This window comes from Bactrocera tryoni, unplaced genomic scaffold (assembly GCF_016617805.1).
Source record: "Bactrocera tryoni isolate S06 unplaced genomic scaffold, CSIRO_BtryS06_freeze2 scaffold_243, whole genome shotgun sequence".
Lineage (NCBI taxonomy): Eukaryota > Metazoa > Arthropoda > Insecta > Diptera > Tephritidae > Bactrocera > Bactrocera tryoni.
Genome location: NW_024395970.1, coordinates 74,034 through 100,576, shown reverse-complemented (window position 1 = coordinate 100,576; position 26,543 = coordinate 74,034). Strand labels below are relative to the sequence as shown.

Genomic DNA, 26,543 nt, shown 5'->3' with positions numbered 1-26,543 from the left:
GCGAACCACTGTGGAGATGTAATCTGACATACATAGTTACTTGCAAATAGGCAGACCGATCCGACCACATAATAAACAAGAAGAAAATGATATGCGCAATAAACAGCTTCTTTCCAGACCGGCTGGTCCGGATGAAATTATTCCCATATTGAAGCAGAAACTAAAAAAACTATGACTCTAAGGCTACAAAATATCTGTAGGGCCAGCATTTAACTATCTTACATCCTAAGAAGCCGGAAAGGAGGTTATCCAAACCAAGCACAAGAACACGCAAAAGAGATTAGACTTATAAGCATTCTTCATGTTGAAGGTTCTGGAAAGGCTACTAGACTTACACATAAGGTTGCTTGTAGACGTCTTAATTTGGAAAGCAGCAGCAAGTTCTGCCATAAGAAAAAAGGAATTAGGAGGTTGGAACAGCTTACATAAGTAAATCAGGCTACATCCTCTCAAGGTTAGATTTAAATAGTCAATTTCGGGTGAGAATACCCGACGAGAATGGAGAAGAAGTTCAGCAAGGGATGAGGACCTATTTTATCTATACCGACGGGTCCAAAATAAACTACTGAGTGGGGGCTTAGGTATACTCCGATGGTTTCGCTTTCAATCCGCCTAACAAACTCAGTCAGCATCTTTTAAGCAGCGGAATATTAAGTATTGAGAAACCCTGCGAAGTTCTATTGAATAACTACGAGAGGATACAGTAAGCACGGACAACCAGGCGGCATTGCAATGTTTGTTGACAGCACCGATAATTCCAGCATTTTCCACAACTACAAAGAGCTTTATTACTTACTGGTAGGTAGAACTCCACTTCTTTATAATTTTGGTTCCCGGTCACAAAAATATTTTCGGGAACGAGAAAATAGGCGAGATGGAGAAACTAGAAGCCTGTTTAGACGAATTCGAGACGGAGTCAATACCATGCCCACTGAGAACGCTCAAAAGAGAGATTTATATGCATTTTGAACAAATAGCTTAGAGCATATTTAACTTAGTAATTAACAGTAACATAATAAAGCAGATATGGCGCAAATATGACAGAAAGAGAACCAAGCGTCTACTATTTATTACAAGAATTAGTATATACAGATTTACAGCTACTATAACGAGGCACTGGCTTTTTGGATAGCATGCGCTATATATGGGCGGGCCTTATAACAAAATTTGCTGCAAACAAGAGGCTAAAGAAACGGGCTTCTACTTTTTAACCACAGTTCTAACACAAACCCGACACAAAATACTTGGAACAAACTAGGCGCTAAACTTTGAATGCTAGTCCACAATAAACATAACGGATATTAGTACATAGTTTCAGTGAGAGCTCCAAATGGAGATTATGAGAACATATGATAGTGCATGAAAATGGCGCATCCAGCTATAATTGAGCCCATGGTGGCAGCAGTCCTAACTACCTACCTATCGAGAACAATATGAGATTATCCTCTTTTTTTCGTTAAACTTACATGGATTTTATGTGATGTCCCCCTAAATGTAGGCAACATATATTACTTTGTAAAGGAAAAAACTAAGGAAAAAGTAGTATGCTTTTAGGCTCTTAACTAATATTATAACTGGTATCAAATTGGTTCTAACTGGTTAAAAAGTAGTAAAACATTTCAAAAATTAGTAACTCGATTACTTTTTAAACATCTTGCTTAAAAATTTAATAATAGTTTGAATTATTACTAACACCTTTTAAAATAATACTTTTTTGAATATGCATTGTAGTTATTCAACCTTAAATAAAGCGAAAATTATTCTTATACAAAGGAAATTAAGCTAAATAAGTTTACTTTATATAAGAATAATTTTCGCTTTATTTTCTCTTTCAACTATTCGTTAACCTTTATCCTAAAATCTTTTTACTACTTTAATTTTGTTGACTTTTAATACTCACTCAGCCGGTGTTTGCTTTGCGCCTCACGCAAATTCTCCGAATGTAAGAGATTGTACCAAGAGAGTCCGTGTATATCGCTTTTGCTGTAACCCAAATGAAACTCGCCGCTGTGGACAAATAAAAGAGAAATAAAAAATATTTTAATTAATAAAAAATAAAATAAAAAGCAATATTTAAAAAAACAAAAATTAAAAAAAATATTGAAAGTAAAATAAAAAAATATTAAATTTATTTTCAAATTATACAGCTATTTAAATCAGGTTACAATTACATAGTATGTATATCTCAATAAATAAAAAAATCTCACTTTTTATCGATATGCGCAATTTTCATATCCATCGAATGTATGGTGGTAAACACATTGGTGGCACCCTGCACCACACACTCGCGCGTCTCCGGCATGGCAATGGGTGTGCATGTGGCCAAAAAGACCGGCTCGTTGCGGCTGCAGAGCGGCAGATATGACAGATAGTGACCCTGAACTAGCACAACCTGCAAGAGAACGCCAACAAAGTAACAAAATAAATAAATGTTGAATCAAAAATAAAAAAATAAAAGCGATATTAAATAAACAATGCCAGTTTGTGTTGCACTTAAAGGTTAAAATATAACTGATAGACTCGTAAGAAAATAAAATTTAACTAAAAGCGAGCGTTCGGTGCGCTTTTCCATTACAAAGTCACTGAGCAAAAACCGTTCGTAACCGTTTTATTTACTTAAAAGAAACAGATATGGTTTTGTTGTTGCACTTTTAAATATCTGCAATGCTATGGTGAGATACATATATTGGCACTCCATGCAACACACCCTTCAAATGGCTGAAGTGAATGGCCGCAACGCAGGCACAGTTGGTGGCGTTTTGTTCGGCTTATTGGCCGCCTGCCAGTTGCCGTCGATAGTTCATAATTCAAAATTGTTTGGCGGCTTTTAATTTTTATAAATTACAACATAACGGTTTATTTAGTAATTTATATGCTTTAAGCCTTGCAGAGATTGTTAGTTTTTTGCATATTTTTTTGAGTTATTATTATTACTATTTGCTTGGAGAAGAAAGGAAATTTTCGAAATTGAGATTGCTGCAAGTTTAAGGTTTTTGAAAATTATGTTTTGGGTTTATTCCGCTCAGACAGAAATTTTTAACAAACGATAGCTTTTATTTCGTTTTCCTCATATTTTTTCCTTCATATTTTTTTATAGTAGTCCCTCAGTTTTAGATATATCGTTCTGAAATTTTGCACCCCTCATTTCTTACCAAGAAGCTGCGCATTTGTCGGAAAGGCCGCTATCAGACCACTATGGCATATAGCTGACATACAAACTAAAACCGATGAGGTTTGAGTTCACAAATATTTTATTGAGCGTTGCCACCCGGCCAAAATTTGATATTTTAAAAAAGTTGATAAGGAAAAACGAACTTTTTCGTTATGAGCATAACGCCATAGAGATTTGAGATGGCCGATAAACAAAAATTTTATAGAAGAGTTGCCACCAGTTAATAATAATAATAAAATCTAAATTGTAAATTTAAATAAATGTAAATGAATTATGGCATCTCACTTAATAAAACTTACAATTGAAATTAATTTTAAGAAATGTTGCCACCCAATTTAAAACTTTTTATGCACATAAAATTGATAAAGTAAAGAAATAGTTACAATATAAGTAAGCGGAAATTAATTTGGAGATTTTGTTAAGTGCATTATTAAAATATTTTTTTTTTTATAAAATTGATAATAAAAAACAATATGATAAAAGAAAGAAATGCGAAATAATTGTTAGTCATTAAAAAATAATAATTTTTAAAAGAGGTTGCCATGATTTCTAAATTTTTTATTCACTAGAAGTGGCATATCAAAGAGCTATGTATAACAATAAAAAATATATCAATGAAGAGTTGCCACCTATTTAAATATTTGTTTTTTATTAAAAGATTGTAAAGTATACGATTTATTGAAATGTAGGCATAATCGTTTGAGAAGATTTGCTGTCGAATATATTTTAAAGAAGAGTTGCCACCTTTTTGTTAATTTTTTAATTTAGAAATATTATAAAATATGTGAGTTTTGGAAATCTGGATATATAACTTTGTGATAATATTAGTTGAATATATTTGAAGAAGAGTTGCCACCTATTTGTTTACGTTTTATTTTAAAATCATAATAAAATAATTAGATTATTGCAATATAGGCATAATACTTTAAGAAGATTCGCTGTTGAATATATTTTAAAGTAGAGTTGCCACCTATTTATGTATTTTGTAATTTAAAAATGTTATAAAATATGTAAATTATTGAAAAATAAGCATAAACCATTAAGGTTATTAGCTGTTACATATGTATATTTCAATGAAGTGTTGCCACCTATTTAAAACTTTTTTAAATTTTTTGTCTAAAATTTCAAGTAAAACAATTAGATAATATAATAATTTGGCTTCTTAAGCGTAAATCGTATCATCAGTATTGGATCAATAAGGCTTTAGGGTATGAAAAATTTGTTTTTTTTTTTTGTTTTAATAACATTTCTGTACAATTTCGGCAGCTTTCAAGCCAAAAGCGCATAATACACAACAACTTAAGACGCCAAAGCATTGCGATTGCATGTTAGAAATGTGGCATGCAGCATGTCTTTTCGGCTGTACGAACATGCACCTGTTCCACATTTTGAAAAGGCACGCAAAGTTTGCTAGGCGCGCACATGGCTATTTGCTTGCCACTTGCTATACGCGCATGCCAACATGCCGCGCCGTGCAACATTTGACTAATTTCGCTTTCAACGCATTGCCGCGCAAATTCCGCGCGTTAATTTGAGCGACTAGTTGTCGTTGTTGTAGATTTTGGCGAATTTATGCGTCGGCTTACGCACTTTGACTAAGATTTATGCGTAAAACAGGGTGGCGGCGGCGCTGACTTTGGCAGAAATTTTTGAAACCGTGCCAGCCGGCATTGGACATGGCTGCGTGACATATAGACAAATATACCGTTGCACATGCGAAGTGAACAATTTATGCAATTCGCTTATATGTCAAGAGTTCGTACATTTCTATATTTCAATAATATAAGTGCGCATGTGTATGTGTGTGCAAGTCTGCGCTGCATGAAGTGGAGCAGTCGCGGGTCGAAAAATTCGGTTTGGAATTTATTGCTTGTTTTAATTTGACGTTTGTAATTGCTGGTTTCGCGCAATATATTTGAAAAATAGTTGTTGGTATGTAAAAAATTTAGTGTTTATGGTATTTTAGCATTCTTTAAGATTTAAGAATTTTGTTTTGAAGTTGAACATTTTTTCAAAGAAGCAGTGGCGCATCCATGCGTTTAAGGAGACTCTATTTTATCGAATTTCAACTCTTGTAAAATTATTTCCAATTTTTGGTGCAATTAGGTGGCAACATTATGAAAAAATCAAGCCACAGATGTGTATGTAAGTATGTTTACTGTTCTCTAATTTATCAAGTTTTCGATAATCTGTTTTTTGGAAATTCTTAAAATTGTGGCAACCTTGTTATAATTTGTACTTTAACTAATTTAAAAAAATGTGTTTCGAAAATTTAGTAGGGTGGCAACACTGGACTTAAACTGCTACTCAAACCTGCAAAAATTGTTCAATTTAATATAATGTTTTTTTTGGAAAATATCGACTTTACACATTTTCGTGACACAGTTTTTATTTAAACTCCAGTCTTTACTATTCGAAAACATATTTTTTTTTTCAAAATTGTTAAGAATTTTTTGGTTTTTAGTTTTATATAAATTAAGGTGGCAACTCCACAAAGTATATGGATGTATATGTGTACTATGTCGTTTAAATTTTTAAAAAATTTTACTTTGAAGGTTTTTGTTTCTGGGCTTTTATTTCCAGTAAGGTGGCAACACTACGAGTAGAAGTTTTAAATATAGTACATAATAATAATTTTTAAAAATTTCAATTTTGAATAATTGTAATTCCACATTTTTTTCCAGAGAAATTTACAAAATTTCATATTTCGTTTAACTATATTTATTCATTAAAACATTCACAAAAGCTAGATTTAAATATCATAAAACATATATTTTTTAATTTTCAAAAATTTCAACTTTGAAGATTTTTGTTTCTGGGTTTTTATTTCAAGTAAGGTGGCAATACCACAAGTACAAGTTTTAAATATATTTACATAGTACGAATATTTTTTTTTTAATTTTCAAAAATTTCGATTCTGAATAATTTTAATTTCACGCATTTAGTTCAAGTGAGGTGGCAACTCTACAAAATATAGTTTTAATTATAATAAAAGGCATTTTGTTTTTAATTTTAATAATAATGTTAAATTTTTAACAATTTTTGTTGCAACGTTTTTATTTTAAGTGAGGTGGCACTCACAATTTCTTTTTCAAATATACTAAAATAAATTCTTTTAATTTTTAAAAAATTGAATTTTGAAAAAGTTTTATTTCATTGTTATTATTTTTAATGAGGTAGCAATTCTATAAAACCTGGTTATAAATAAAAGAAAATTATTTTTTTTATTTGGAAAATCTTTAAATTTGATGGAGGTGGCAACTCTAATAATCTAGTTTTAATTATACTTACTAAACACACACTTTTTTGCAATTTTCAAAAAAATTTACTTTGAATAGTGGTTGTTTTACCGCTTTTTTTCAAGTGATGTGGCAACTCCAACATTTTTTATTTCAAATATCCTGAAATAAATTCTTTTAATTTTTAAAAATTTCAACTTAGCATTATTTTTATTTTTTTTTGGTGAGGTGGTAACACCTAAGCGGTGGCAACTCTAAGAAATTTGGTTTTAAATATACATATTAAAACACACTTTTTTTTTGTAATTTTCAAAAAAATTTACTTTGAATAATTTTTGTTTTATCGCTTTTTTTGTCAAGTGATGTGGCAACTCCAAATTTTATTTTTTTTTTAAATTCCAAAATAAGTTCTTTAAATTTTTAAATATTTCAACTTAGCATCATTATTATTTCATAATTATTTTTTTGGTGAGGTGGCAACACCACAAACGCTAGTTATAAATATACGATAATACATTTTTTAATTCGGGACATTTTTAAATTTTACTTTTTTTTGCCACTTCGAGTATTTATTTCTAGTAAGGTGGCAACTCTAAGAAATTGGTTTTAAATATACATATTAAAACACATTTTTTTTGTAATTTTTAAATATATTTACTTTGAATAATTTTTGCTTTCTCGCTTTTTATTTCAAGTTATGTGGCAACTCTATAAAAATTTAGTTTAATTAAATTTAATTTTGATTTAATAGTTCATTAGAATAAATCAATGAATACCAATTTTGTATGTACTTATGAAAACTTAACTTTTATGTTATATACTTATTATTTTCAGGAAATCAAAATTATAAAAATTGGCAGAAAATTATAGAGAAATTCCATTTTTTTTAGTTTGATAAATTAGCTTTTTCACAACTTCCGTGCAGCTATTATAACTACAGTTCCAAACTGAATAAAAAACGCATGTCGAAAAAGTCGAATAGTGTATTGCTCTAATTCAAAAGACTTAAGCAACGAACTTGAGTTATGAATACGCAACGTCGCTGGAACTACACACAAAGGAGTGATTTGCTATTTTCTTATTGAATCAGTTAGTATTCCCATTATTTTTTGCTATTTTGGCGATTCTTTCATATCTATGAATATGTGTATGTCTGTATGTATGTATTTATGAACAATATACATATATATGTATACTATATACATATGCCGTCGGACATTGTGCAGCCAATTTAATGCGAGTGCGAAATGCGAATGTGAACACGATCGCTCACTTCGCTTGTCAGCGACATTTTCACCCAATTATTTTGACACCCACTTTTGATTTCAACACGACAACAGCAGCGCCAAAAACGAAGAAAAATGAAGTAAGGGCAACGCGTGTGTGTGTGTGCATTTCGAAGGGGCAGGCAGCGTGAAAACAACAGCAGCGGCGGCTACTAACAAGCAAATAATAGTGGAGGAAGGACAAAAGTGTCAAAGGCGTAGCGCATATCTGTATGTGTGTGTGTCCCCATGCTTTGTGGTGCCACAGACCGCTTCACTTGAGCCGCCTTGCCTTGGTTTGTGCCGACTGCTGCCCTTATGTTTGTTAATGCTGTTTCGTATTGTTGTTGTTGTTGTTTTTTGGTGATTTACTGCCAACGCACGGTGAGTGCTGGTTGTTTGCTAGAAAATGCTAGTTGAGAAGTAACACCAACAACAAAAAAAATATTTCAACTGCAAACTGATTAAGTCATCCAGCGGCACAGCGGCAACTTTTGCTGTCAGTTGAACGATTGTGATTTCTTACTTCAGTAAATTCTTGGTGTTGTTATATATTTTTGCTTTATTTAGCTTGTATGTTGGTCGACTGCTGAGTGTTTTTTATTGTTGTATAATTTTTACTGCGTTTTTGTTTTTCATTTTGTTTTCACTTCACTGTGCAACATTTGGTTGCAGCAACTCAAGTGTCGTTTTCTAGTGAAATTGCTGCATGTTAATTGGTGCAATGTTGAAGATGCTCCAGACTTCCATTGATGGTACGTGCATATAAACATGATTTTGTCTATTTTGTATATAAGCATTTAAATTTTCAAAGAAGAAGTGAAAGAAATCAAAAATTAATATAAAAGTGCGATAATAATCCCTCCGCTGTGAGCAGATTTTTTCATAGATTTGAATATTCGTTCATAAAAATAATTTAGTTGGGGAAGAAAGATTCTTTTTACAACAAATTTAAATATTAAGCAACCTCATGTACCATTTTTAGTTTGTCTAAACGACATAAGATATAAGAAAGCTTGTCCTTCTAATTTAAAGGCAGCTGGAAAGTGCGAAATCGCTATATATGACACCAATAATAAACTATAGTATATACATATATGATATATTCAATACAATACTTTTATTTCATTTTGCTAAAATATTTTACACATTGACCAATGTAGCTGTTATAAAGTCAATGAAAAGTTTGAAAATTTAATAGTTTACAATGTGTATGGGAGATAGGTATAGTAATGACTCAATTTTATCTATTTTTGGCAAAACTACTTGTTAACAGAAAAAGATGCTCTCTGAGTTTCATGAAAGTACCTCACATACCATCAACAATATAACAAGTCAATAATATTAAGTCAATCCTTGACAAATAGATTGCGCTACTATAATCAAATCCGTATGGTTTTTAGTTAGCCATATCTTTGAAAATTCGCGTGGATAAATTTGAAAGCCGTCGGATATTTAGTTTGTGAATTATATCATTTTGAGTGAAGCAACTTCTGTTATTGTGAAAAACCGCGTGTTAATGAATCATTGATTTTTGGAGGAAAAAGTATAGTTCAAGCCGATGTTTAGATTGATCAACATTATTTCGACTCTGCACCAAGGGAAATCAACCGCTAAAAAGTGGTTTGCTAAGTGTGAACGAAGGGAAATGAGCACCAAGGACGATGAAGGTCTTAAATAACCTGTTACCGACGAAAACACTACAAAAATTCCAAGAAATGTGTTATCTATCATCTTATCATTCACGAATATTTAAATGTGAGAAAGCTCTGAGCAAAGTGAGATGTTCATACAAGTTTGTGAGACGATATATCAAAATGAATCAAACATGGTCCCATCATTTCATTGCGAAAGTTCAATCGACAGTCATCAGAGTGGACTGCAAACGATAAACCCACTCCAAAGCATGGCAGTCGGCTGTTAAGGTTATGGCGTCTAAATTTCGGGTTGCGCATGAATAATTATTATCGAGAAAGGAATGACCATCAACAGCAACTGTTACATAGCGTTATTGGAACGTTTCCAATGGCCGCATTTGAAGTAAAAGAAAGTGCTGTTTTAAAAAGACAATCCACTGTGTCACTAGGCATTGAAAACGATGGCAAAAATACATGATTTGAAATTGGAATTGTTTCCGTATCCACCGTATCCTCCAGATCTGGCCCCAGCGGCTATTTTCTATTCGCAGATCTTAAAGGATGCTCGCTGGGAAGAAATTTTCGTTGAATGAAGAGGTGGTCGCCAAAACTGAAGCCTATTTTGAAGCAAACTACAAAAATCGTATGGAAAAGTTGCAGGGTCGCTATAATCAGTGTATCGCCCTCGAAGGGAACAGTGTTCAATAAAACAATAAACGAATTTTGAATGCAGACACAATTTTATCAAAAAATTATTCTCCCTGAATTTCAATTATTTACCTCATAGCTTTACCGATATTTTCGATAAAAAGTTCGCAATAGGAGCTTGAATAGTTTTCGACCGATTTGGTCATCAATTGCGCACCGAAAACATTGATTGATTATTTGTTTGTAAACTGGAAGGTGAAGGAATCAGACGGAATTTAAAATTGTGTTATGCTTATGGGAAGTAGGCGTAGTTGCAGATCGATTTCGCACGGACGGACTGACGCCTATTCTGCTGTAACTGTCTTAATTTAGTCATAATGGATGTTTACAGCTTTCCACTTGTCAGATGACTGACACATAAATGCAGTAAAATTTTCCACCGTTAAACTGCCACTTAGTGCAATTTCTAACTTTGCTGTTTTGTTTCGAAACCGAGGACACTTATGCCCGATTAATATTTGGGTCAGGTGAAAATGCAAACATATAGGTTGTCTAGGTATCCACATATGAATGTCTGGTATAAGGATGTGGGTCCACCGTCCTTCGTTTGATGTTTGCCACCGTTGCTACCATATAATTCTTCTTTCTCTCCTCTCTTCTCTTGATTTCCTTAATTTGGCGCTGATAGCTCATATAATCTCCTGAATTCGTTTCCATGGATGTCTATGGGCGGAATACCAGCTAGTACTTCAGCTGTTTCGTTGGATATAGGAGTTTATGTACATAAATATAATTATTTTTAAATTATTTTCATTTTATTTTGATTTTCAATTAAAGGTGTGTTGACAGCATAGTGAACAAAAACCACATATTTTGGAAGCAATAAGAAATCTTTAAAAAAAAATAAATTAATTAAATTTTTAATGATTCTGCTTCAAAAATTAATATTTTGTTACTACTCGTATTTTCATTTCCTTCACATTTGAGTTTATAAACAACTTTTTATTAGTTTTCGACATTTATGTAAATGAGTAAAGCTTGTTCAGCGCACTTACTTCTCCAAAGGCACGCTGGGCTAGAAATTTTCGTTGAATGAAGAGGTGGTCGCCAAAACTGAAGCCTATTTTGAGGCAAACTACAAAAATGGTATTATCGAAAAGTTGCAGAGTCGCTCTAATCAGTGTATCACCCTTGAAGGGAACAGTGTTCAATAAAAAAGTAAACGAATTTTGAATGCAGACACAATTTTATCAAAAAATTATTCTCCCCGAATTTCAATTATTTACCTCATAGCTTTACCGATATTTTCGATAAAAAGTTCGCAATAGGAGCTTGAATAGTTTTCGACCGATTTGGTCATCAATTGCGCACCGAAAACATTGATTGATTATTTGTTTGTAAACTGGAAGCTGAAGGAATCAGACGGAATTTAAAATTGTGTTATGCTTATGAGAAGTAGGCGTAGTTGCAGATCGATTTCGCATGGACGGACTGACGCCTATTCTGTTGTAACTGTCTTAATTTAGTCATGATGGATGTTCACAGCTTTCCACTTCTCAGATGACTGACACATAAATGCAGTAAAATTTTCCACCGTTAAACTACCATTTAGTGCAGTTTCTAACTTTTCCCTTATGTTTCGAAACCGAGGACACTCATGCCCGATTAATATTTGGTTCAGGTGAAAATGCAAGTCCCCATGTTGTCTAGGTATCCACATATGAATGTCTGGTATAAGGATGTGGGTCCACCGTCCTTCGTTTGATGTTTGCCACCGTTGCTACCATATAATTCTTCTTTCTCTCCTCTCTTCTCTTGATTTCCTTAATTTGGCGCTGATAGCTCATAAAATCTCCTGAATTCGTTTCCATGGATGTCTGTGGGCAGAATACCAGCTAGTACTTCAGCTGTTTCGTTGGATATAGGTGTTTATGTACATAAATATAATTATTTTTTAAATTATTTTCATTTTATTTTGCTTTTCAATTAAAAGGTGTGTTGACAGCATAGTGAACAAAAACCACATATTTTGGAAGCAATAAGAAATCTTTAAAAAAAAATAAATTAATTAAATTTTTAATGATTCTGCTTCAAAAATTAATATTTTGTTACTACTCGTATTTTCATCTCCTTCACATTTGAGTTTATAAACAATTTTTATTAGTTTTCGACATTTATGTAAATGAGTAAAAGCTTGTTCAGCGCACTTACTTCCCAAAGGCACACACGCTACTTAATATGCATGCTCTGATTTCTCTTCAAGAAGTTCTCAGGAAACTTCAAATTGTATTGGCTGCGCCTCGCCAAGTGGCGCCACTACTACACGGAACAACAACAACAAGTCGAACAATTATATGAGAGTATCGTTCATAAGCAGTAAGCCACGCAGACAATTGTTACAAAGAGATTTGCATTTATTACCAGCCCATGGCATACGGCAAAGGGTCGCTCGTATTCATATGGGAAAATGCAAGCACTTGTGTTATGGATCGTATGTATGGATCGTATGTATGTACGTATGTGTTTGTAGGTGTAGTGATATTTAAAACTTTACTCGTACTTATTAGAGTGGTACGCCAAAATCAAATTTAATTTAAATTCACATTATTTCATTTACAAGTATTTTTGGACAATAAAGAATTTAACTAAAAAGCTATTGTTATGTACTTTCGGTGAAGTTGTTCTGGAAATTTTGCTGCCATAGTTTTCAATTAGTTCTGACAGTTTTTTTTGTAAAAAGGTGGCAACTCTGGTTAACAAATTTTTTATTTTAGCCTTCGTAAGTATATTTTTTAAATGCCACGCTTTGTTTCTTTAGATATAGAAGGAACTACTATATTTTAGGTAGGTGGCAACCCTTTAAAATTATTGCAGTACCATAATATTGCTATACTGTTATAAAAAAACGAAAGATTATAGTATGTATAGTGATACGAAATTATGAGATTAATATGAGTACCCGAATATTTACTTTAATTTTTTGCAAAAGGGTGGCAACTCTGGTTAAACATTTTTTTCTTATATTAGTCTTCTTAAGTATATTTTTTAAATAATTACCGTTTTTAAAAACATTTTGAAGGAACTGCTATTTTTAATTAGGTGGCAACACTTTAAAAGAAACTTTATTTTTTTTATCTAAGTGTTCCTAATTATATAGCGCAATTATCGTGGATTTTGTATCAACATATAATTCTATTAAAAGAAATTATATTTATAGATAGGTGGCAACTCCAGAATTTATTTTGTTATATATTTCATAACAGTTATTTTCGCATTTATTTTTATTTTATCATACTGAATTATATATTACATATACATATCTAGCAGGTGGCAACCCTTTCACTCATTTTGAATATTACAGAAACACGATCCATATTAATACGAAATGAAATATAAATTCCAAATAATATATGTAAGTATGTACATACATATGTATGTCTACGAGTAAGTATCTAAGTATAGTATATATGGAACTGCTTTACATCTGCTCTCCCACAAAAGCGCTCGTACTTTATTGGCTAAACGCAATTTAATTGGCCTGAAGTTGCTACAGTTTCTGACTTACAAAGCGCTTTCGTGATTTTTTATGCAACTAAAGTAAAACGAATAAAAAATATAAAGGGCAAAGCACATTGAATGCAAGCCCATGCAAACATACTATACATATAAACAGATTATTGCAAAGTCCCCTGGCATTTATTCGTAACCCGCAAACCATTTCGATTCGAAAGGCTGGTGCACATACATATGTACATATACCACATATACATAATCATATGCTGCTTATGTATATAGGTACGTACATATGCTTTTGCGCTCTAAATGATAGTAGAAGTCTGCTTAGAAAGCTCTGTCGCCGCTGCAACATCCGCGTGAACTTTTTACCATAAAATAGGCGATTTTTAGACAGGAGTATAAAAATAATCAGGTACTTTGAGGCCGAAAGAAAAAATTTCATAATTTTTAGCTCAAAATAAGTATTTTAGCCAATACTTATAAGAGTTAAGAGAATTGACAAAATCTGTAGAAGTGAGCGTAGAGTGGCGAAAATGTATTGTTCAGGATTATTTAAAGACCTAGGAAATTGCAGAAAAAAATTTAAGAGCAAGGCCGCAATCCAAAATACTTAAAGTTACAAGACACACTCAACTATTTTATGCAATATTTGCTCTCATATCGTGCAAAATCAGAAATGTTAATGCGCCAATTATAATCACTTTTAATTACTTATACATTCATATATAATTAATTAATTTAGCGATTTTTTAATTAACTTCGTAACATTTTCAATACTCCAGCTGAAGCAGCAAAGCAAAATGGCTCCATCCAAATGAAGTTCGTTGCTTAAGTCTTTCGTACCTTCATTCAGATAAAATTTCAACGCGTGCAACGAGGCAAATGTAGCAGTTAAAGTGCATAAATATGCAAACGCCCACACAATGCCAACATGTTGCATATAAACTAAAGACAACAACAAAACCAACAACGCCAAAATGCTACTAACTGCCACAGTAGCGATCTTGTTAATTCACTGCAGTCGAGCACCCAAACTGGCTGTGACAGCCAAGAAAAAGAGTGTGTGGTAAAGCGTTTTTATTATTTTGTTGTTGTTGTTCTTGTCTTGACTTATGTGGCAAATGTGCACAACTTCATTGACGAACGCTTTGCTCTCAAGCTGTTTACTTAGCTTGCTTGTGTGCTTGTTTGTAGTCACTACACAAGTGCGTGTGGCATGCCACCGCTGACAATCGCTCATAAAATGCAACAAGTGACAGATGGATAAAAGGCACAGTAACACTTTCCTGCATGACAAAATGAACGCGCTTTCACAGTCAACTGCTTAAACACACACATGTACAATTTTGCATACACATACATACAAACATGTGTTGCAAGTAAGTGGCAAGCAATGTTTTGCCAAGCAAAAGGTGGTAAGCAAAGAGTAATAAAAACAACAAGTGTATTAACAGCAATAACGACAACAACAACAATAATAATAACAATAACAACAAAAGTAACAATAACAACAACAGTTACAATAAAAATCACAAGAGCAACAACAACAACAATAACAACAACAGTTACAATAAAAATCACAAGAGCAACAACAACAACAATAATAATAACAATAACAACAATAATAAAAAACAGAAACCACAAGTGCAACTACAACAACACTAATACCAACAACAACAACAAATGTTGCAAGTAACTGTATACATATGTATGTATACGAAACACATCAGCACACATCACTCATCGAAACGATCGTCCAACAACAACAACAACTCAATGCCAACTGCCAGCACCAGCCACAGCAACAATGACTACTGTCATCGTTTGTCAGTTTATAAATCACTTTGTGGCGGCAACAAACGAAGCGCTCGCATTCGCTCCCCATAATGCCAATCAAACTTTGTCTGCCTTTGTGTGTGTGTGTGTGTATGTGCGCTTTTCGTTTTTTGCAACGCATGCACACGCCTCATGCATAATTCATTTTCAACGCGCGTGCGCTGGCGACTTTTTGTGTCTCGCGCGCTGTCATATATCCCAGCTGTGTGTGTGTGCTTGTGTCACTGCGATTGCCAGCACGCAACTAGGCGCTATCCTTGCTTGTTTGTTGCTCTTGCTGCTGTTGTTGTCATTTAGTTGGCCGCCTTTTTCATTCCCTCGTTCCCTCATTCATTCAGAGATTCGTGCGCGGCCTGTGACAGCTCCGTTGCGTCGCCAATTGGCCAGCTGTGGCTCTGTGATTCATTCATCAATTCTATTTGTGAAAACACAGACGCATTGACGGGAACACAAATGATTGCCACAACAACAACAATAAACCAAGGATGAGCCGTTGTGTGCGCGAGAAGTGGCGCGGTTGGCGAACAGTGATTTTAACACCTTGACATGCGTTTGCATTGTGCTCCGTTGATGGAAGTGCGTCGACAATGAGAGAGCGAGGCTCGCAATCACCGATTCATTTATTGAATTATGAAATCTTCATCTTTTATATATGAAATTTTTTAGCCATATTTAAATAGTATTCAGCCAATAGGTGTTGATCCTGCTATACTACGCTGGATCAAAAGCCTTTAGACCTTTAGGCGGATAAGAGGAACGACACTAAAATGGCCAAGGAAGTCTATAGAGGTACTACCCAAGTTGGAGTGCTATCTCCGTTTCTATGGACATTAGTGGTAAATAAACTGATAAGGAAATTGGAAGGCAAAGCCCCTAAGATAGTTACATATGTGGATCTTTTGTGTTCACAAGAAAGCATATGCTTGGCATAACCTGGGATCTTTCTCCCTCTCTCATGCACTGGTGTTATACAGCTACTGTTAGACCGATTCTGCTGTACGGTGCAGTAGTATGGTGGATAGGCGTACAGAAATCCACCTACAGGAAGCCAATGAATCCGTCAATGACTTCTGCGTATAAGAGGAATTTTAAGAACAACTCCAACGGCGGCTCATCAACGGGTACTAAACATGTAACTTACATACCTCTTCGTTGAAAACTGTACAGCAAAAACGGCGGGACGACTACTGGCTGCCGGAGGATTAACATATAAAATATTCGGGCATAGCTCGGTGGGTAATGGCGATTGGATCAACAGAGACTAAATGACCACACTTTTCAACTGGGAAAGAAGATTCAAAGTAAATATAATAAAATATGGCTGGCGCAACGTTATGTTAGCTACGCGCAACACTCTAAACATCTATGTGGATGGCTCGAAAATGGACGATGGAGTTTGTGCTGGAATATACTGTCCAGAGTTAGGCATAAGTCAGCCGTTTACGTTGCCGGACCACTGCAGCGCATTGCAAGCTTCGGTCTTTGGTATTGCGAAAGCCGCGGAGCTGGCCTCTAAGGCACCTGCAGCCAATTCCAGAGACAACATCTACATAGACAGCCAAGCAGCAGTCAATGCAGTAACCTCGCATATCGACCAGAGGTATCTTGAGAAGCAAGGCAGCAGTGGTAAGTGTTGCCAGAAGCAAGCAACTGCACTTCTACTGGGTGCCAGGCTACAAAGGCATCGAGAGCAATGAAATAGTGAACGAGATTGCCAAGAATGGTGTACGGCTAACATCCGGAAACGTGATCAACATTGAGAAACCCATACACTGTCTATATGACGATTTTGATAGAGGCATGGCAAAGAAAACCAAAACTTGATGGAACGAGCTACCTGTGTGCAACACTGCAAAAGTCATGTGCAAAACGGTAAACCAGAAGTACACAAATTTCCTATTGGCACTCGAAGGAAGAGACCGTAGGAATATGATGGGAATACTAACCGATCACTGTCGACATACGTCCGCAGGATAGTGCTGACATATCGCGAAAACTGCAGGAAATGTCTGAAGCAGGGTACCAGAGAAACAATGGAGCATCTCTTCTACACTTGTCTCACAAAAGCAAGACTATGCTGTAAGCATTTGGGGTCCCCATTGGTATGATACACTGTAAGATGTATCGATAGTGAGGCGCAGATTTTCTTAAAATTAGCGTCAAGCACAGGCATCGTAAAGGATGACTACTTCTCCTGGCCCTGAACTCCTTCTAGTACCGCAAAGGATTATTGGCCTACCAGATTAACCTAAGCTAACCGAAATAGTGGTTATGTTTCATAACAAGCAAAAACGCTAAACTAATAAAACTTATTATACAAAAATAAAAAGTGCTTTAAGGAAAAAAAATTTAAAAAAAATTTTAAAAAATGTAGTGGCATAATAAGCAAAAATTTTATTTTAATAAAACAATTTTAATGCAGAGCGTGTTCATTATAAACTCACCTTCTGATCACCGAAGCGCATTTGCCGTCGCGCATTTCGACTGACATTCATGCGACATAAAAACATGCGATGTTCGCCCTCCAAGCTGTTGATCGCCGCTGCTGCTGCGGCGGCTGCGGAGGCAGCGCTCGCGTGTTGACTATGACCCGGTTGTGGTGGCACATTGCGATTCAGTTCGGCTTGTATGGTTGCGTGATCCTGTTTGTCAATGATATCGTAAACGGAATCGCCGTGAATGAGGAGATCTTCCTGTGTGGCGTTGCGATTGCCGGTTGTCGATTGCCATTCGTTGTTATTGTAGTTGGTGTTGCGTTGATTTGGTGTGAGCACATGAAATTAAATACAAATGAATGCATGAAATTAATACCGTTTAAGGCGCGCAGCATTAATCTATATATATTTATGCCCTGAACAGGGTATATTAAGTTTGTCACGATGTTTGTAACACCCAGAAAGAAGCGTCGGAGACCCTATAAAGTATATATATAAATGATCAGTATGTTGACCTGAGTCGATTTAAACATGCCCGTCTGTCTGTCTGTCCGTCCGTGTGTGTATATATACAAACTAGTCCCTCAGTTTTTAAGATATCCTTTTGAAATTTTGCAAATGTCATTTTCTCCTCAAGAAGCTACTCATTTGTCGGAACGGCCGATATCGGACCACTATAACATATAGCTACCATACAAACTGAACGATCGGAATCAAGTTCTTGTATGGAGAACTTTCACATTTGACAATGTATCTTCACCAAATTTGGTATAGATAATTTTCTAAGGCAACAATGTAATCTCCGAAAAAATTGTTCAGATCGGTTAAGTATAGCATATAGTTTCCATACAAACTGAGTACATAGTTACTAAAAGAAATGCACCTGTAAAGGGTATATTAGCTTCGGTGCAGCCGAAGTTAACGTTTTTTCTTGTTTTAGAATTATTTGTGTTTGCTTGATTTGATGAAGCAGTCAAAGGTGGCGTTGTGTTTTTAGTAGCGAAAGGAGTGCTGGAGGTACTTGGAATAAAGTAATAAAATCGTTAATGTATTAAAATAGCATAACCTTCCTCTCAGTGGCTCTGTATTTTATTGAGGAAGCGCTTTGTTGGATTCTTTGCAATTTCTAGCGACTTGTTGGAAACAACAAGACGAAAAGGCTATACAAACTGTGGCACTATTCTGAGATCTGTTGTAGATCGGCAGAATAAAATTTGTATATTATTCTTAAACATTTGACTCATTTCCTTTGGATTAATTGCGCCCTACAAAATAGCACACCTGGCGTTTATTCATTGTATGCCGTTGTGCTGACTAACTCTCAATCTTTCTCAATCAATATTTTTAGTCGAGCAATTAATTGCATTTCCATGTCATTGCGCGCATTAATGTCAATCTGACGAGCGAAATTCTAATGAAATGCAATTTTAATTACGAATGAAATTTATTTTCGTTTGCATGAAAAGCATTTCCTCAATCCATAAAGTGTGTATATTTATTTCAATTATTCGAGAGAAAAAGTGATTCAGAAAAGCGCAAGTACAAAAATATTAAAATAAGCTGGTAAGGCGGTAGTGAGTGCGTTTGGCAGCGAAAAATTGATTAGCTTGGGAGTTGTTGCTTTAAATTTTCGAAATATATTTATACTTTTTCTCTTTTCATACTCTTAAACATATGAAATTGAAGTACTATAAAGGTTATTTATTTAAAACTCTTTTCTGGATGCTTGCTTATAGACCTGTGACGCTTCATACATATACGCGTAGTCCTTTAGTATTTGATATATCGATCAGAACATGTGTGCATGTCTTTTTCTCCTCCAAGAAGTTGCTCATTTGTCGGAATCATCGGACCAATACTATGTAGCATATATGTATGTGGCTGCCATACAATGTGAACAAAAAAATCAAGTCGATGTATGAAAAACTTTTTTAGTTGAAGAGATCTCTTATCAAAAATACTGTCTATAGCAACGATATAATATCTGCATAAATTTTTTAGATCGGACAAACTATAGCATGTAGCTGCCATACAAAATAAGCGATCCAGATTTAGTCTTTGTATGAATAACTTTTTTATTTGTCAAGATATATCCACTTAATTCAGCACGAGATATTGTCTAAGACAATAGTGTAATCTACAAAGAAATTATTGTAATTGGACCACTATAGCATACAGTTGGCATACAAAGGTGACCCATTAAAATATCATTTTTATTTATGAATGGTTTTATGGCTTTGGTACAGAGCAAGTCAACATTTTATCTTGCTTTATATTTCTCTTGAGAGATTTTTTGATTCTCTGGAATATTTACTTTTTTTGCAAATATATCTATTCTTCACTGAAATAGAGCAAGAAAAGGCACCCAATGCGCTTTATTTTTAATGAATATGATAATTAGTTTTTCATAGAGCCTTCTCGACGAGTTGTAAGCTTTATCAGGCTCAGCTTTAAAAATGTTTTATATTACAAGACTGAATTAAATTTTCTTTACTTTAATTCATTTTGTTCTCATTACAAATCTTATCAACCCAACTACAAGTATATTCTACCTTTTCAACCGCAACTAAGTATTACTTCAAGTAATCTACGATAAGGCTCTATAAGTTTTTGTTGACTTGATATAGCTTGGCTCGCAGCACCTGCCGAGCAAGCATCATGAAGAATGTGCTCAATAGATGTACGCATCGACAGCGATAAGAAATGAAGTCACTAGTATCACAGGCACTCAAAGCAAAATAATGAAGCTGAAGATCGCGTATAATTAAACTATCGACATGACGGCGACATATCTACACTGAAATTGGCAAGCCAGAGCCTAATTCTCTAATATGAACTCTAAAAAAGAGGTATGGCGTTCATCGGCATACTCTAAAGGCTTTAATTACCTCAGTGGTGGAGAATATTTGAGAAAAATGGTAAAAATTGGCAAACCGAGGTAAGTAATTTAGCTTCCACAACGATATTCTCCGATTACCTGATATAACAGTACATTCTATTTCATGACAAATCTGTAATGGATACCAGAGCATAATGATATTCGTGATAACTATGAAGCAAATGAATTATTCGGAGCCAGTACCATCTACTCTCATGACTCTTGCGACTTGAAGATATTTAATCGACAAACATGTTATAGAAACAGCTGAGCCTCAGTGGAGTTAATCTCTAATTTGCTCTACATTCTGCTGGCCACACATGCCGATTATTAAAGTTATTCAAAAAGAATGACATAGGAACTGCAGCAGGACTGTTTACATGTCACTGTCTAATTGACGAACAGATAAATATGCCAGCAGACTGGGAACAGCATACAATAAGTAATGTAGCAGCTCTCAGGCGGTAGAAGAAGGAGTGACTAGAGAAACTTCGTCAAGAGCACAGCGTGTTTTAGAGAGGAATGAATAGAGTGACATTTTAGTCCCGGTGGTTTCACAATGGGTCCCTTAAAGGCCTAGCTGCGTCGTCAGACATCCAATCTAGCTACCTATATACCTAGTCCACCAAGATTTTAGAGCACTTCTTGCAACATCACAAGATTGTATTTTTAATCTAGGTAGGTTTTAGGGTTTTATAAGGTTAGTTGTAGGCACGAAAGGTGTAGGTTCCCAGAGGTAGTAAATAAGGAGTAGTTAATGAGTTAATTTACACCGTTCAAAAACCATTATATAAAGAAAATACTTCTACCCTGGGCGCAACTAATGAGACACGGGTATAACTGGCATTGTTGTTATTGTCACAAATTGACTAAGCTTGCGCTAATAAAGCTATCTATTAAAATAATCATGGTTTTCCAACAGCTGCGCTGATATTGCATTAAAATAGCAATTTATATTGCTAATATACGGCGTAACATGTGGCAACGACGTCATCAAACTGCGAGCGATGAGAAAGAATTTATTTGCTGACGGCATAAAAATTTCCCAGCGATGGTCATTGCAAGCGGGTATATGCATATGAACTTGCATATACATTTTAATATGTATGCATGTACATATATACATACATATGTATGTGTATATGTCTAACGTGTTTAAGTGTCGCTGGGAGTAAATGTGCGATCAAACAGCTGCAAATGGGCGGTGATTCATTCATCAATATTCATTAAAAAAACAGCAACAACAACGAAAAGATAAAACAAAAACAATAAACAAAAACATAAAATGCAACAACAACAATAAACACTTAAAGTACAAGAAGAGATAAAGAAAATAATGGAAAAATTACAACAACAACAACAATACAAATTGTACCAACAACAATTATAAATATTGCAACAACAACAAGATCATTTACAACAATAACAACAACAACAATCTCATAGCCACTTTTAATAAATGACAATAATAGCGACAACAATAATAATGTTGTCGTCAGCTATGCTGGTGGCCGCCACTGCAACTGCTGCTGCCTGGCAAACGCTTGCTCTAATGTATGCTTGTATGTGTGCTTGCCTAAACATCGTGAATACGAAAAATTGTTCTCAACTAACTAATGACGACATTTTGCTATAATTAGCAAGCATCGCCAAGCAATACTAATACAATTTCTCAATAAAGGTAGTGAATGTGAACGACAACAACAACTACAGCAACAACAACAACAGCAAAAGTAAAAATATGTTAATGCAACAGGCGTACAACAGAAAAGTGAATAATTCCAAGATAAATGAAATGTAAATTGGAAGCTGTGAAGACAACAACAAAAATAATAACAACAACAAAATAATAATAATAAAAAAAACAAAAAACAACATATTGTAATGGTGTTCAGTTGTGGGTGTGCTGCTGTTTTTGTAAGTGAATTTGCGCTGTTTTGTACAGACGACTGTATTTACTACCATATTTGTTGTACAACAATGTGTGGCATTTGTTTGTTCATTCAGCAGCTATTGTGGCCTTAATCAATGAGCAATTGGCGGGTACAAAAAAATTAACACTTAAAAAAAAATATACCCTTCACAGCTCTAATACCCCTCACAGTTGCATACATTTTGGCATAAACGGAAATAAAAAAGCTATTTTACTTGATTTTGTTCGGTTTGCTTGTATGACGGCTATATGCTATAGTCCACCGATCTGAACAATCTCTTTGGAGATTGTAGTGTTGTTTTAGAAAATACTGTATGTCAAATTTCGTAACGATAACTTGTCAAATAAAAAAGTTTTCCATACAAGCACTTATTCCCGATTATTCAGTTTGTATGATAGCTATATGCTATAGTGATTCGATCTCAGTGATTTGTTCCAAGATTGTAGCGTTGTCTTTGTCAATAAGCTGTGAGAAGTTTCGTGGGAGAATCTCGTCAAATTAAAAAGTTTTCCAAACAAGGACTTGATTCCATTCGACCAGTTTGTATGGCAGCTATATATTATAGTGATCTAATCTGAAGAATTTCCTCGGAGATTGAATTTTCGCCATAGACATGGACTACTGCCAAATTTTATCAGGTTATCTAGTCAAATAAAAAAAATTTCCATACAAGCACCTGCTTCGGATCGTTCAGTTTCTATGGCAGCTATATGCTACATCGATCCGATAACGACTATTTCCAGCAATGATCAACCTCTTGAAGAAAAAGGATTGTGTGCAGAATTTCAGTTCGATTTCTCAAAAACTGAGAGGTTAGTCGTTCTGGGTATAACAATTTTCAATTAGAAAAATGGCAAAAATTAAAAAAAATATTCGCTACAAATAAATTGCAAACAGCTACAAGCTTAGCGTTAAATAACAATTGTCATTTATTCATTTCTACACGACAGCTGACACTGCGGCTCGACAACAGTAACAACAAAAGCGACAATTACTTATATAGTTATAGACAGTGTTAGAGCTGCGTCTACGCCTCTCCTTGGCGGTGTTGGCAATCAGCGGTCGCACAATTATTATTGGCAGCTGAGCACACCTCTCATTAAATATATTTATTGCTGCCTAATGGTGCTGTATTAGGGGGTGGTATTGCTGTGAAGTTGACTACTTTGCTGGGAAAATGGACAGTTTACTTAGGCGCTCAATGGGGGGTTATGCCGAGTCGAGAAAAAAGAGAGGCAGCCGAAACTGTCAAAGTTTGGTCCTTCATTTTAAGTATATAGGTTCCAGCTGACATTAAGTCCTTGACAAGGCGATTGTACTGCTATTAGCTATTTATTAGTTATATTGCGTAAGCTCATGGAGAGTAATTAATCCGAAGAACTGAAGTCTATTCAGCGGCGGTTTGAGTTCGTTAAAATATTCAGCGCTCGGCGAAGATGGGAATTTTACCAATTCAACCGTTCAGTCTGAACGATAAACTTGAGTTTGTGGTGCAAAGAAATGAACATATCCACTATTCTGTATACAAGAAAGTTATCCGTATAAATGGTATATAATGGATACTCAATTAATGGTCTCATCTGTAAAATTGTTATGGAACTATAAAACCATCTTTCAACAAGACGGCGCCAGTTCCCACACATCAATCAATGCATTTATTGAGAAAATACTTCGGTGAGCGGTGAGCAGAAAATTTTAGGTTTTGGGATAGAATTTTTCCTGGGGGAATATGTAAAGTCTAAAGTCTATGCAAGTCCGCTTCGATTTAGGGCTTGGAGGAAAACATCACGCGTGTCATTCGCTAGTTACCAGTCGAAATCCTCGAACGAGTCATGGAAAATTGGACTCAACGGATGGACCATTTGAGAAGTTGTCACGGTCAACATTTGAAAGAGATAATCCTCAAAAAATAAATGCCAAAAAATGTTCTTTCGAATGATAATAAATATTTCCCCATTAAATTTGAAGTTTCTATGTTTTTTCTTTAAAAAATTAGGGAGCCTCAAATTGGATCACCCAAAAGAACTGCGCCGGGAAGCGAATTTTTGATAACCTGTTTTGAAATGAATTGTATTTCGGTGCAGACGTTCTGCACTGCATGGAATAGTAGTCAAAAGTGACAGATCCACGCTATAAGCCGAGTGAGGCAATACTTCCACTTCACTTTACCAAATACCGAGCGTTGTCGTAATAGAAAATTATTGCCTCGTGTCTACTCCTCCAAAATTCGGGGTTTTTCGGCAAACGTGCGTTTAAATATGATGAGCATTTATTGATAGCATTCCACTTCAGCGGTTTTATATGATTTTAGAAGCTTACAAGTATAACTCAGCATGGCCTTCTGATCCCATCAAATACAGAGCATTGCGTGGGCATTTCTTGTATTTGGCAGCAGTCTACATCGGATAGTCCCAATTCCACATCGTCAAACCGAAATCCCCAATTTGAAATAATTTTTGCCACATTCGCTTAGCTAGAGCATGTTCACTAACTACTTGTATAAATTGTAAATTGTCACCAAAATACGATGACTTTTGGCATGCCACTTGCCCTAAGCTCTGAAAAAAAGTAAGTTTTGAACACTTGCAAAGTTATTGTCATGGGGACAGGTATTGGCTAATAACTTATTATACTAAGCTAGAAAAATTTCACAGAATAGGGTTTAGTGTGATTATGATGTATTATTCACTTTGGCATTTAAATTGTCCAAATTTGCTTCCACCTTCCAAAGCTACTTTTCGATGCAAAATTGGAGAACCCTTTTAAACATTATCAAGCTTTGTTGTTGAGAAAATGGTATGAGCTAGTGGCGTTGACATTAAATTTAACAGTCAATGTGACCCACTAGCGGATGCAACAAATATTAAGAATTTTTCATCATTAGCATTTAGTATACGCTTGTCTTTCTGAAGTACGTAAAGTGCATTTGGCGACTTTTACGACGAGAGAAATTATTCAACAACGAAGCTACAATAAATGTTGTTTGCGAAATGAAATTTCGGGTGCTAAAAGTTTGGAGCTTTGCAAAAGGCCTTCAGTGATAATTCTTTGCCGGGAGCAAGTGGGTTTGATTGGTACAAATTATTCAAAGAGATTCGAGAACTCATTGACGACGACCACGTTCAGGACGGCCATCAACATCAACTGATGATCAACACGTCAATAAAATAAAGGAATTGGTGCTTGAGAATCGACGATTAACAGTCAGAGATCTTACTGGCATCGTTGGAATATCGGAAGGATCAGTGAAAACCATTTTAAAAGATCATTTAGGCCTAAGAAAAGTGAAAGCACAATTGGTTCCAAACTCACTACATTTTTTTTTAATGCAGCGCCGCATTAACGTCCGTGAAGCAATGCTTTCCGACTACCAGAATGTCATGAAACGTGTTATTACTGCCGATGAGTCTTGGACCTATGCTTAAGAACCGAAAACCGATGATCAGTTGACCAAATATCGTGGCAATGGTGAGCTGAAGCCGAAAAAACCACGTCAAAGCAGGTCGAAAACCCAGGTTCTGTTGACAGTTTTCTTCGATTATCCAATTATTATGATAATTGCAGGCTATTTCAGAAATTAAAACTAACAACTGTTTCAAGAATTGGAAAAAAAGTATGTTATGGTCAACAGAGACTACTTTGAGTGGGACGACATAGATTTTTAAGAATAAATTACAAATATTAAAATTATGAACAAGGTTTTACCATTTTTTTGCTCAGAGTACTACATCGCATTTGCTAAGAAATTTAATTTTCTGAATTCGAAGTTGGGCATATTGAACAGATTGAATAGTACAACATTATCAGCAGAAGAACTAATTGCAATTTTTCATAAAAAAGCATAAAAAATATATATTCTCAACGAAAACCTTGAGCTACCCTAATACTGAAACGTTTGAATATTAAAGCGTTGCTTGCACAAGTATCGTAATGCCAAAAACCACAACAACAACCATGTGGCAACATACATATCAACGTCCATT

At 34.8% G+C, this 26,543-nt stretch overlaps 1 protein-coding gene across 1 annotated transcript in view; it reads right to left on the bottom strand.

Moving 5' to 3' along the window:
• The window catches only part of LOC120780238 (protein single-minded), a gene marked incomplete at its 5' end in the record, with an annotated part of 87,746 nt that overhangs the window by 5,469 nt on the left and 55,734 nt on the right, over positions 1 to 26,543 (bottom strand). Inside the window, 3 exon segments of the mRNA XM_040112495.1 lie at positions 1,901 to 2,007; positions 2,208 to 2,392; positions 17,758 to 18,006. Of these exon segments, the coding sequence (XP_039968429.1) occupies positions 1,901 to 2,007; positions 2,208 to 2,392; positions 17,758 to 18,006 (541 nt within the window).